General features: G+C 41.7%; 1 protein-coding gene across 12 annotated transcripts in view; it reads right to left on the reverse strand.

Moving 5' to 3' along the window:
- The window catches only part of LTBP1 (latent transforming growth factor beta binding protein 1), a 365,905-nt gene that overhangs the window by 43,639 nt on the left and 307,731 nt on the right, over nucleotides 1–14,535 (reverse strand). For 7 of the 12 annotated variants that reach the window (XM_024552641.4, XM_045189318.3, XM_024552640.4 and 4 more), the window contains 2 exons: nucleotides 4,904–5,029; nucleotides 1,404–1,547 (listed from right to left, as the gene is read on the reverse strand). In XM_024552641.4, coding sequence (XP_024408409.3) covers nucleotides 1,404–1,547; nucleotides 4,904–5,029 — 270 coding nt within the window. The remainder of the gene's footprint in view (nucleotides 1–1,403; nucleotides 1,548–4,903; nucleotides 5,030–14,535) is intronic. The other 5 variants (XM_045189319.3, XM_053924372.2, XM_053924371.2 and 2 more) reach the window with 1 other exon arrangement.

Consider the following 14,535-nt stretch of genomic DNA (forward strand, 5'->3'; position numbering starts at 1 on the left):
ATTAGTTAGCAGGCCAGAAAACCCTGGTCATTCCCATTTATTTTTTAAAAGTTTGGAAAATAAAGGGAAAAACTGAAATTTTCATTCATTCCAATAGCCATTTTACGTATTCTCTTCTTCCCTCCATCCGTAGCTTGCAATCACTGGAATGTCTTATTTTTCCACTTCATGTTGCATCACATGCATTTATCGTGACCACCTAATCTCCACACAGTTCATTTACTGACTACACACTATTACGACATGTGGATTACTTAAGTCAGAATAATACTACAGGTGAGGAGCTACTCTATAAAAATGAAAGATGAATAAGAAAAAGACCATTACTTAATGCATCCCATTATTAGCCAGTCAGGTTTTCTTTTAATTATTACTTTTTTTGGTCATTTGGTTTTGCTATTACAGGTAAGACTAAGGTGAAAAGTCCTTTTTCTACAGCGCAGGTGCTGAATGAAGAGCAAGCCCTCCCTCCAGAAGCTCCTCCCCTTCACAATGTTTGTGAATTGCTGTCTGTTCATTTAAATCTGCATTCCTCTCCTTTCTCTAGTTAAAAACTGACAGGCAAAATGTGTGTGAACAGAAATATGTATCTTCGTATTTTTTCCTTATTACTTGCAAAGATTACTTTTCACAGAACAAGTGTACCCCTTTGCAGAACAGTGAAAGCTTTCTTAGAAGCAGTGGATAAATCCAACTGATACTGAACTAGAAAGCAAAGCGGTCTGTGCGTCATTTTAGCTGGCTCTCAAAGGACCATTTAGTCTTTTGCTTTTCTTAAAACACAACCAAGCTATAGCGACATGGCACAAACTAAAAGGCTGATCTGGAAGTTGATTAATTTCTCTGGAAAAGCATCATTTCTCCACTTCAATCCGTGCCGTTGACAACACAGCCTAAATCCAATTTTAAATGAATGCAAACACAGCCACTCTCTAGGCCAAACTCTGGAAAAACACCTTAAGAATTCCAAGTGGAAGTCTTTGTAGATCCTGAGAGGCCTATATGTTGCTCCTAATTTAGAGAAGTGTCAAGATATGTTTCTCCAAGGGCCAAGAAAGGAGGATTATGCAACTTAATGAGATGATGCCATATGAAACCCTGAGCGATGGCTCTCTGGGCTTTAAGCAATTCCCAGTAAATGTTCTCATCCCTTTGGATCCCGTGCCCTAGCTCACGGCATCTCTGGATTGGAACGCATATTGGCGGACTAAATAGTCCTCACTCACATCCTAATTCCACTGATAAGGCAGGCTCTGAGAGAGCACAGAAGCTTCCAGAGACAGCATGGTGCCAGAACATTTGGTTATTCCTTACCTCACTCCTGGAGTGTCTGGCCCAAACCTGTGTATACGTAGATCCCCGTGGGGAGCCCTGCATCCCCTCCACGTGGCACAGTGACTTACCTGCAGAGGCCCGGGAACGGCACTGCCCGGTCATGGGGCTGTACTCCTGGTTCTCGTCAGCGCACACACACAGGAAGGAGCCTTCCACGTTTTCACAAAAGGCTTCGCCACACACGCCACTGAGCAGTTCACATTCGTTCACATCTGGAAGAGGGAGCACAGATCAAGTCAGACGCATGCCTCGCTTCTGACAGCTCTTCGTTTTACCGGCTGTGCCAAGGCCAGCAGTATTTTCTGAAAACACGGTGATCGCAGTGAGCAGCCAAACCCCGCTGCTCCTCAAGGCGGGACTGCACGATGTGGTTTGCAGGGAAGGCTCGGGAAAATGCAAAGCCAAGCTTCCAAATTTCATCTCTGGCTTTTAAGGGACACCCCAGAATTGTACGCCAGCACCCTATGCACCCTGTGACCCTTTAGTTTTCTCTTCCCCAACTTTTTCACAGGATGAAGTCTTAAGTAACCCAGTTCTTAATTCAAGGAAAAGGATCCCCACTGGCATTTCGGAAACCATATACTTCTTTAAGTTCATTTTAAAAAATGGTTTTAAATCCACTTAAATGTCTGGAGCACAGTTCTCTAGCAGCTGAAATGTCCCTAATTTAACAATCAGAATTTAGGTTGTGCAAAGACCCCTGGAACTATTCACTGCGTTACCTTCATCATTCACATAAAGCAAATTTGTTCAGTAATTTCTCACTGATTTCACAGTGCTTTTAAAAATTCTGTTGGTGTTCCACAGTATAATTTATTTTGCTAAATGTTTTTATTCTGTACTTAAATTAAATATACATAATTAAAAGATAGTCAAGGAATCTACTGCTTGTAATATGCAAGTGCACAGCTGTAAAGAAAGGCTAATTTTATATTTCACTCTGCCCAATAGCACCGCTCACCTTTACTCCCCCTTAATTCCTTAATTAGGAATTTTATTAGTGAGTGCCCTGTTCAGCAAAGCACCTGACTTTACATCTGAAATGCTTTTGTGTTTTATGCATTCAACATGTACAACATCAGCCTTCATGGGCACACTCTGAGATGGTTTATACAAAGTTAAAAATCTGAGCAACTATCCAAATCATTGAGAGAAAAGTACCCTATTTTCACCTGCTATGCTCAGTTAATTGAACAAAAAGTTTATGTACCTTGACTTATTTGAATGATTACTTAGTTTTCTATTTCACTTCTATATAAACAGATAAAACCCAATGAGCTGGGTTTCCCTTGTCAGAAGATATTGTAACATAAAGTAAAGCAAAGAGGTAGTATATTTAATCAACCTAGACAGTCATAATTTAGACCAGAAAAATTGCCTTCAGAAATCTGCCAGTTCGTATTTATCAATTTTAGGTAAATGCCAAATGGAACATCCTACTTTCTAACGGGTATTATTTGCAGGGCTACTGAAATCTCTCCCATCAGGCTGCATTCATTCAATCAAAAAATATTTTCTAGTTTACTTCAATTGGCCAGGCACTGGGGGAGAAACCATGAGTCAGGCGGCCCAGCTCCTGCCTTTGTGAAGCTTAGAGTCGAGTCAGGGAAATTAATCAGATAACCGATCATACAGGCGGTGATAAGTGCTAAGAACCGAAAGTACAGAGCACTACGAAAGCACAAGACAGTGGGCCTTAGAGCAGGGGCGGGTGGGTCAGGGAAATGATAGTGGAACTGAGCTCTGTCTGCAGGATGAGCAGGTGGTACTGAGAAGGGGTGGAGGTAGAGGGGAGGCCGTCAGGAGCCTACTGGAGGAAACAGCATCGCGGAAGGTCAGTATCGAGGCTGATTCACCCTAGTTCAAACCCTCCAGAACAGCAGTGCGGTGAAGTGCACATGGTAGGCACTCAGTGAGTATTTCTGAAGGACTGAATAAACAGACAAGAGGACACCTGCTGAGTTCACTAAAATGACAAAAACTATTTCTTTAAGGGTGGCGTTTTGTGTGCCAAATTGAAACTTCAACATGGGTGCAGCGAGCTCACCTGGCTGGTTAGAAACGGACACTCACCAGGGGTTTAAGAGCTGTGCAGAGTCAGTGGTTCAGTATCTGATATCTCAGTAACAGTTCAACAATATTCGCTGAGCACCTACAAAAACGTAAGGTCCAGCCAAGGGCGAAAGAAAGTTCTCAGTCCCATGCAGCTCCTTGCCTTGTAGAAGGTGGCTGTGGGCTGTGCACAGGATTGAGTTATTCCAGAAAAAGAGTGTAAGTTCTGTAATAGAACTTGCTCAAGGTGTTCTGGAAGCAGGGGGAGGGTCACAGCTCAGCTTGAGAGTGAGAGAAGGAAGAGGAACAGTGTCTGGGAGGGGATGGCGTGTAGCCTCCGGCTTTAGCAATGAGTGGGGTGAGTCCAGGCTGCGGGAGGGGAGGCTGGGAGGACATTCCCAACAGAGGGAGCAAACAGCAGCCAAGTCACTGCACAGTCACGTGAGCAACTGCAAGCAACTGTATGTCCCTGGAAGGCAAAAGGTGAGCAAAGTCAGGGTGAGGCTGAGAAGGTAAGTGGGAGGTCAGATCACATGACCTATTTAGTCAAAATATTTCATGAATGTCAGATGACTTTTATCGCTTGTATTTTGGTGCAAAGGAGACTAAAGCAGTCACTAGAAGTAGTGATTATGATGTTAGCTTAAAAGTTGGTTACTATTTTAAGTAATTTTATCATTAAACTTCCAAACACCTAGATTTTGTTTTCCCAGTTTGAGCTGAATGAAAAATGAATTAATGCTTTTATTGCAAATTTCTAAACTAAAAAGTTGCTGGCCCCTCCTCAAGCAAGTACCATGTGCCATGAACAGTTATTTTTCTTAATTAAGAAGAATAAAGAAAAAGCCCTGCTATGGGAGAAGTTTTAGATTGAATAACCGTTCTTCTCTTTCTCATTTAATTGCTCTGGATTTTGCAAATGCGTGTCATAATGAATTTGAATTAAAGAAATCACAGCTGCTCAGAAAATGAAATGCAACATCTCTTCTTCTACGTGGTCATGTGCTGCACCATACCCCAGGACAGCTGAGGATATTCGGGATCCCTTCGCTCCGTCCATCCCGGGAGAGTGAGGAAATACAGTTGCACAACCCAAAGCATTGCTTTACGGCTGTCAGTCCTGGAAGCTAGAAGTCTTGCTAACACCTTTCCTTAACGGCACTGCCCAAGGAGGTGCCGTGTGCAGACAGACGAGCTGTACCACACACCACCCTGCTTCCTGTGCAGGAGGAACTGGAGAGTTCTGCACACTCAGCTAAGGGTTTAAACAGATGTTCTTCTTAATACACATTTACCTTCAAAGTTACATGCTTCTATGTGTCTTGATGTCCCTAGCTATTTCAAAGCCACAGGACATTTTTGCATAGCCCCAAATTGGGTGACAAAATCAAGTCGCGATGAAACTCTGTCCAAATGACCTTGCCTGCACTCTCTCCTGTTGTTGATAACTTTGATTTCTTTTCCAAGCAGAGGGAGATATGAAATGTGTTGGGGGAAAAAAGATCTAAAAACTCACCCACACACCCTTGCCCATCCTGTGGGGCCTGAAAGCCCTGATAACACAGGCAGCGGAAGGAGCCGGCCGTATTGTCACAAAACCCGTGACTGTCACAAATAGTGTTGTTTACACACTCATCAATATCTGCAAAAAAGACACAAAACACAGACTGACAAACACCAGGTATTAATGGATAGACAGGCCCTCAACACACCCCGATTAGTATGAGATGACCATGTTTACACAGGATGAACTTTAAAAACATTTTACACAGAAATAAAATGTTTTGATGAAAATGTCTCAATAGACAAAACACTGGGTCCTAGGACAAAACATGTACTTTTTCTCAGGAAATGTTTTCGAACAGAAACAACCACTGTAATTACCATGGTCAGCATTTTCTCCATGTTTTTGACTCTTCATTTCAAAGGAGATTACCGTGTATTCCCACAGAGCTCCTACGTGAATCTATCGTCACACAGTATGATTGTGGTAGATACTAACAGTTCTAGTTGAAGAGTTGGGGGTGGAAAGAAGCACTTGCCTGCTTGGGCAGCGGTTACTCAACTCCAGGATGACCTTGATCAAGTCTAACCAGAATTCCCATGAACAGGGAGGGAGGGAGGAGGGGGAGGGAAGGAGGAAAGAGGAGAGGAGGGAGAGGGAGGAAGAAAGGGAAAGAGACAGTGGGAAGGGAGAGGGAAGAAAGGGAGGAGGAAGACGGGAGGGAGAAGGGAGGGAGAAAGGAGGAGGAGGGGAGAGGGAAAGTGGGGAGGAAGGAGAAGAAGGAGAGGGGAGAGGGAGAGGGAAGGGATAGATTCTTATGAGTTCAGTGGTGTAGCCGGCCAGCCAGTCCCAGTTATTCATGAGGAAAGATTTCCTGTCACCAAGTTCCAGCCACTCAAGATCCTTGATGTCAATGCTGCTCCAACTGATTAGTCAGTGGCCAACCTGGTAAATTCATTTTACTGTCTACAAACCTGATGATAGACAGTGGTCCCGGGCCTTTTCCCCACCATTAATAAAAAATGTTCTCCTAAAAGTGATCTCATTTATAGAGTCACAAAAGGACTTTCAGATAGGGTTCTCTTTACCCTTGGTTATTAATTTTCCTTGTTGTTCTTTCATTCCCATTCCCATTCTGTTTCCTGCATGCTTCCATTGGCCAGGCTCTCTGTCCTGCCCACTCCGGGCTTCCCAGTCCCCAGATACGGGTTTTGGGAGAAAACAAGAAAATGCAATTACTATTATCTAAATACATCTGAAGAAGACAGTGCTTTTGGGTTCAAATAATAAAACAAGAATTACAAATGATAAAGAAAATGACAAGTCAAATTGCACTTGACAAAATTTAGTTTTGGAGAGTTCATGTTAATAAAGTCAAGCTTTTCTTGTTTTAAATTTTTTTAAAGCTGAGTCCAAGAAATTTTGTAAAAGAAGATATATTCAACGATTTTTGGCAGGTGCCTCACTTCCCTTCCTAATGTTCCAACATGGACAATATCAAGTCCAGAGACTGTCTCACTTTTGCAGTTGCAAAACGAGAGTGCCTGCATCTAAGTTTTCTTAATTTTCTCAACCCAAAGAAGAAAACTTTCAAGGCCAGGCCCTTTCTCCCAAGCCCACCAGTCTGTTCTCCCACGAGCTCACCCTGCTAGCCTTCTCCCACATCTTCAACTATATCCCCTCCTCCCCACTCCACCCCCGGCTCCTTCCTCACTGTCTTCAAAAATGTTAAAGAAGTTCTTAGAACATCTGTCACTTGACCACGATGTCACCTACCATGCTTTTCCATTCTTTCTATCAGCCCCTCTGCAAAATGTCTCAAAAAAACTGTCTCTGCTCATTGCCTTTATTTCCCAATATATCTTATCAGTATAAGGAAATAATAGCAACAGTACTAATATTAATAACAATATAATACTGGCGTGTTTCTAGAGTTACAGTGATGATTAAACAAAATAACATGCATAAAATGTTATTTTAAGAATACTGCCTAGCATGTAACATAAGAAGCATCAAATGCATGTCAACTGTTATTATTATTGTTACTATTATTATTCCTTCTACTCTTTCATGACCCACTTCCTGACTCTATCTCTCAAAACCCCTCTGAGAAAAACCACCAGTGACTGACCTATCATTAAATCCCTACCTCTTTTCCAATCAGTCACCAACACCCTTGACCTCTAAGTCTGGTCAACACCCCCTCCTGGAAATCTCTCTTTTCATAACCAGAGACAGACCCTTATTCTCATGCTACCTGTAACCACTACTTGGCCTTCACCTCTCACCATCTGGAGGAAGGGGGCACCGGCCAGGACTCAGGCCCATGCTGGGAGTGGTGACATCCTCAGTGCTCCCCTCTCCATCCTCTCCACACTCTCCCAACTGCAATTACCACGGACCTCGGAATGAACCCCAAGTCTTCCTCTTCAGCCAGGATCCTTCATATTCTGCGCCATACATCCATTTGATCTGCTGTGACGTCAAACTTAGCAAGCGTAAAACCTACTAAACTATATTGTCTTCCTACTAAACTGCACTTCCTGAATTTAGTGAGAAATTTCTCACTTCTTATTCCTCCTTTTTTTTTTTCTTTTGCCTCTACAGCATACCTCCCCAAATGGAATGGAAAGCTCCATGAAATTATTTCACATCTTAAAAAAAAAGAATCTCCCTTGCAGCACTGAACACAAAGGAGACACCGCAGAAATCTGTCCCGATGGATCTGCACTGTCAGCGTAAGGCTGGGATTACAACTTGCTTACTGATCACCTATCACAACCACCAGAGGAGTAACCACACTGTGTCATCGAATCATGTATAGCAGACCACCGCTAATTTGAGTCTTCCCAAATGGACATTTGTCAAGAGCTCACATTACTCACCGAACCATTGGCTCTAGGGGCTGGAAAGAGATTCAGAAATGCTTCCATTACCACTTTTATACTGATTTCCCTGTCTTTCTCAAGGGTCAATCTCTGTCCTTCAGAACCACTTATCTAATTCGGACTGGACATGTTCGTGATAAATTGAACTTATTATCACTCCCTGCCTCACATCTCCTCCATTTCTCCTACAATCCCTTCATCATACAATCCAGCCAGTCACCCACCCAAGCCAGAAATTCTTCTCTGAGTCATCCTTCTCTTGTTCCTCGTCCCCACCCCCTCCCCCATCACACCCATTTATCTAACGTTCCTGATACTCATACTCCTAATTGGTTTCCTTATCCCCAGCCTTGCCTCCCTCTCTCCAATCCTTTCTCCACCAAACTGCAGCCCTGTCAGTACACTCCCTTGCTCAGAGCGTTCAGTATCTCTTCTGGGCTGGAGGATTGCAAGCACTCTCCTTAGCAGAGCACGGAGTGCCCTTCATCATCTGGCTCCTGGCTGCAAGTCTGGCCAGCGTGCCTAGCCAACCTCCTTCCAGGCAAATGCTCATTCCCACCAGCGTATTAGAGTTCTCTGAAAACACCATGGTTTTTAATTTCTCCTTGACTTGGTGCACACCCCTTCCTCCACTATAAATCTCCCCCACCTGCTTTGTTCAGAAACTCCTGGTTTTTCAGGAGATGATCCAAGGGATACTTCCTATGTAGCACCTTCTGTAGCTACTCCAAGAGCAGATTTAAGGGACCCTCCTCTCTGCTCCCAGAGCATTGAGTGCCATTACTGTGCTTATCAGCTATTTTTGGGGTGGGGACTCTCCCGCTGAGCCTCCCCAGCACCTTATTTCCCTACTAAAAGGGACAGTGAAGAGCAAAGAAGCAGTGATAGAAATCTGGTAGCTTTTCAGAACAGATCCCTGACATAAAGCCTCTTGCTTTCCTTTTTTGGTAATTCTATGCCATTACAGCAGACGATGCTTTCCTGTTAATGACTGCCAGCTCATCAACTGAGTAACTGACCGTACAGGTGAGCAAGTCCTGAGACAGCTGTTAATGACCGGGCATCTTGCAGTCTCAGACCTACTGTAACGGTGATTAACAGAGAAAGTTTAGGTGAGCAATATTTTTTATTTGAACAAATGGGAAAAAACAACCTGGAATGCCTGCCGGAGACTAGCTCTTCAAGGACTAGTATTTTATAAAAATGATAGACTGTAGCGCTCAGCAGTGTCATGTTTTCACCAATGAGATGAGGTAACAGCTTTAACAAGAAGACATTTGTTTCACTTCTCTGACCAATGACCTGTATTTTAGGAAAACTATTATTTCATTAGATTTGTCTTTGATGTGAGCTCTCTGAGATATTTTTCCCTTGTTAGTTCTGTATATAAAGAGACTTACGGAACTGCTGCAATTAAGATGAACTCTATGAAAATAAAACTAACTGTTAGAGAAATTATGATTATATAATAATAAAAGCCCTGTCAAGACGCAAGCTTCACAAATGGACAAGCGAGACCCGTCCTATTGTTTGCGGAAGTTGGGTTTTGAATGTGAAACTCAATTTTGAATGTTGCAAACATCACGGGTTTTCTTTTCACTTAATGCAGAACGAGCCCCTTACGTGACTGAGGCAGCGCTGCCCAGGCATCTGCGAGAACCCTGCCTGGCTTCGTCACCTGTCGCACTGCCCGCACGAGTGACGAAGAAGTGCTTCTCCAGCTCTCTCTCGGTCGGCAGCCCAAGCGAATCAGGTACATTGCTGCAAGAATTGTCGATTTCTCATGCAGTTTTTGGCTATTAATATTTTACTAAACAAGGCAGATGTAAATATTACTGTTTCAGTGGAAATGAATTCAGCAAAGAATTACACAGAGCAGTGACAGTGGATCATTAATGTGAATTCCCCAATGACAGCATTACATAAATGTCAGAAAGAGAACTAAAGCGGAGTCCTGGGCATCCAGAACCACCAGTAGCTCATTTTCAAAGGAGTAATGTTGTCAGTTTTCCCCTTCACTATGCTTTTTATTTAGTGCCTTTTCTGAAAGGATGAAAAGCTTTTTAAAACCTACTCATTGTTATCAGGGGTTCTCTCCAGAAAGCAGACCTCCAAGCTTACACTGTCAGTTCTCAAAGATTTAAGGGCAGGTACTTGCTATCACCCTCTTGCTTAAGGAAGGTGAACTATGAAGAAAAGTAAAAGTAGGAAAAGGAGGCGTGCCTTTGTAAAAGGCACTGGGGTCAGGTAAACCTTAGTTACTCACCAAAAATCACAACTGTGACATCGACAATGAAATCCACAACAAAATCTCACTAATTCCATTAGGTTTTTATATTATACAGAAAAATATGTGCATGGGGAGAAAGGCATGTTTGTGTACTTTTTTTCAGTTAAATGATTTGGTTTTCCTTCTCTCAAATATACTCTTCAGTTTAAGAGAAGTACTTCTTTCTTGTACTTTCTTAACATGTCCTATCTTTGTTGGTTTTTTCTTTATTCTGAGCAAGACATATCTACCTGTTGGAGGAAGCAGCTCATTGACAAGCCCCCTGTCTGTTCCCGGGGAACTTTAGAGAGGGGAGTGATGGGACAGAGGCCCACTGTTAGTAATGGATCATTCACAGAAGAATCTCCACCGTTCTTGCGCGGTTCGGAAGAAAAAGCCTTCCTGTCATCAAAAGATTTTTAGATGAATGATATGGTCCATATCAACTTGACGAGACTTTGAAGATTATTTGGTTTGAAACCCATCATTTTAAGAACCAGAAAACTGAGGCCTAGAGAGGGGAAGTAACTTGCCCCGAGGTTAAGCAACCATTGTGGCAGAGCTGGCAAAGGAACAGAGCCTAGGTAAGGAACCCTCTTTGGCACCTGACTTTGTGGCTCCATCCATCACATCCGTTTGCCTCCCACCATGGTGACGGCTATTGAAGGTCAGTCTGAGAGGGTGAACAAACCAGCCAAACTGGGAGACCAACGAGCATAAAGAGATGGAAGCGAGAAAGCATGCTCCTCGACTTACTGCTACTTGACTTGCAGTTTAAATCAAGTACCCTCATCCTGTCATTTAAACAAGGCCTTGTCATCAATCATCATCATACCCGAAATGTAAATATCTGAGGTGCCGTAGTCCTGAGAATGAAGTTTCTCTAGGAGGGCCCTGGCAGAAAGGCCCATCTGGTGGCAAGACTGAGAAGACACAGGAGGCCCCTGGACCACATGGCTAGCATTGGCGTTCTCTGGATCTCTTCTTAAAAAGGAAACGATCCATTATTTCAGCTCAGGGCCTCCTGGCCCGCTGGAGTTGGTTAAATATTTGGTGCCAGAACCTTAGGAAAATAGAGCCAAAGGAAAAGGGGCTTACACTGGAAGGGATGTAGAGGTTCCTGCTTCAGGAGAAAGGCAGCCCTCACACTCTCTCCTGAAAGGAGTGGAAGCAGACCAGGAGACAGTGCCTCCCAGCCAAGAAGTGGGACTGAACAGTGTTAAACCAGCTGAACTGCTGCCCAAAGGAATTTTTAAATGGCATGGCTGCTGGCCCAAAAGAGATTAAGGTCGCTCTCCCAGCAGAGGAGGGAAGCCAGGATTAAACGGAAGATGAGTGCACGGCCTAAAGAAAAAAAAATAAAATAAAACTTAGCCAGTAGGAAATTAAAAACTGGATTTGGAGATGGTCCACACAATACAATAGGATATGGAAAGAGCCTTTAAAAACAGTTCCCTGAGGTCTGGCAACACTGACAAGGCTGAAGAATATGGGCCTTATGTATTATGGAAAATAACTTTATTCTGGGAAATGGAGACGATGCCCTTGTGCAGAGTTTGACAGCCAGGCTCTTGCCTGACCGGGAAGGTGGGAAAACCCGGGGACCTCAATGGTCACAGGTATGTTGCGAAAGCTAGCAACCTAAGATAAGCAACAAGAAACGACAAAGGTAAGAAAGTTATTTCGAGGCCAACTTCCTAGCACATAAATTCTAGAAAATAAGGCTGCCCAATGAGAGGTCCTTTAAAAAAAAAAAAAATCCAGCCTTGAAATTCACTACTTTTAAAAAGATTTTCTTAAATTATTCTGGAACAACCCCCTAGAGCAGCCTCCCATTTAGTTTCTGGAAACAGCTAGAAGTTCTAGAGAAACTAAACTGAAACTCTGCTCTGATTTAATTAACGTCATGTGGATGATGAATATTCACTATTCATAAAACCCTAATAAAAACCACCCTAAAATCATAACCATCATCCTAGTCATCTGACACCAAAATATGAGACATCCTCTATTACCTCCCAACACACAATCATCACGCTCTTGTGACTTCATCTCTTGGTACTGTCTCCAATTGCTCCCCTACTCTCCATCCTTATTCAGGGCCTCGCCATCTCTCCCCCGGATTCCTAGCATGGCCTTTTATCGGGCTATGGTGCTTCCAGACACTCATTACTACTACAAACCCATCCTCCACAATGAGAGAATGATTTGCCATTTGAAATTGTCCTACCAAATATTTCTCCCCTTAAGCCTTTGCAGGTTTTCTCCATGGGTAATGGTATAAAATCCTTGTGTTTCTAGCTAGTCCCTCTGCCCCTGGGTTCCAAGGTCCTACATAGTCCTGGGTTTCCTCTTAATTCTTTGGCTGCTCCCACACAATCTTTCTCTTTTACTTGACCACTAGATATTGAAGTTTCTTAGATTTAGGTCCTCTTTTCTTCTCATTATATGATGTCTCTTAGTGCCTCATTTGTTCTAAAAGCTCCAAATGCCATCCATAGCTGCCCACTCCCAGTTGTATCGCCAGCCTAACCTTCCATCCAAGCACTAGATCCAACTTGATCAAACTGCCTGCCTGATGCACCTGCATGAGTATTTCATAGACAACTGTACTCAAATACATCCAAATCATACTCCTGATCTTTAAAAAAACTTACCTTCCTTGAAAGGAAAAAAATTATATGAGAAAATGAACAGTAAAGTGACAACAAACTCACAACTATCAACAACTGAACCTAAAAATACAAAAGCAAACAACTAGAACAGGACAGAATCACAGAAATGGAGATCACATGGAGGCGGGGAGGGGGCACGGGGAGAATGGGGGAAAAGGTACCACGAATAGGAAGCATAAATGGTACGTACAATATAGACAGGGGGAGGTTAAGGATAGTATAGGAAATGGAGAAGCCAAATAACATATGTACGACCCATGGACATGAACCAAGGAGGGGGGGACTGTGGGTAGGAGTGGGAGTACAGGGCCAGGGGGACTAAAGGGAGTAAAAATTGGAGAACTGTGATAGCATAATAAATAAAATATATTTTAAAAAGAAAATGCTACTAATTATTATTTTTAATAGTATACACATATTTTTAGTTAGGAAAAATAGCAATTCTCAACATTTGGAACTTCAATTGAAAACAAGCAAACAAAAAGTCAAAATCCCCAAGATGAAATATATATACTTTTTAATGTTGCCAAGGTGGGTTTTTTTTTGGGGGGGGGGATGTTTTTTGTTTTTTTGTGGGGGTTTTTTGGTGGATAAAAAGCTATATTTGTTTAGTTTCAAAAACTCTGGACACACTGCCCAGAAGTACAATCTTTTGAACATTAAGTTCAGAGATTCTGTTGAGTGAAAAATAAAAACACTTTGGATTTAATCCCTTCCTCAGTGCACGATGGTAAGTTTCCAGTTATAAATGTTTTCTGTCTGAACATGGACTTTTCTACTGCTCACAGGCTAAGTACCACACTCACTTTCACTTTCAACTATGTGATCTCAGGCCGTGTGTCTCAGGTCCCAAATTTATCTTAACTTTTGGTGCATTTCATTTCCCTTTCATACCCTTTTTAGCTAAAAATCATAGGGAAACATTCTTTCAAATATATATATATATTTGATAAATTATATATAAATTATATATTTATATAATTTATATATATTATATATAAATTATATTTCATATATAGTGTATATTTATATTATATTATATATTATATATTATATTATAGGTTGTATATTATATATTTATAATATGTATAATATATTATATTATATTATATATATTATATAAATGTATATTGTTATATATTATATTGTATATTTATAATATATCATATATATTTATATATATGATATATATATAACTTATACATATATAAAAGCAGGGGCAAATTACATAATAAAAAATATTCCATAAGAAGGCACCCCCCCAAAAAAAAAGGAAGGGAAAAAAATGAAGAGATAAGACAAATGGAAAACAAAGCGTAAAGTACAGATTTGAACCAAATACCAGTAATTATGTTAAATGTATGTGAACTAAATTCTCTAATTAAAAGACAAAGACTGTCAATCTGGATTAGAAAAGAATTAATGGTATCCTGCTCACACTCACAAAAACGATCTTTCAGCATGAGAACACGGAAAGGCGGGAAAGGACAGGCCGTGCAAAGCCTAGCTGAAGGAAACCATTTGTAGCTGCGCCAACGAGAGATAAAGTGGAACGAAAGGCAAGACGCTTTGGTGTCAGCATTTCTATTCAACATTGTAGTGTGGGTCCTAGAGAGTATAATGAGATAAAGGTATAATTACTGAAAGAAGATAAAACTTGTACTACACTGACAGACAACATCATTATAAATGCACAAAATCCAAAAGAATCTGCAGATAAACTAGTATAAATAACAAGTGAATTTAGTAAGTACACGAATTCAAGGTTAATGTACAACAAAGCAGACTGCAGGTCCATACACTAGCAACAAA

This window comes from Desmodus rotundus, chromosome 5 (assembly GCF_022682495.2).
Source record: "Desmodus rotundus isolate HL8 chromosome 5, HLdesRot8A.1, whole genome shotgun sequence".
Lineage (NCBI taxonomy): Eukaryota > Metazoa > Chordata > Mammalia > Chiroptera > Phyllostomidae > Desmodus > Desmodus rotundus.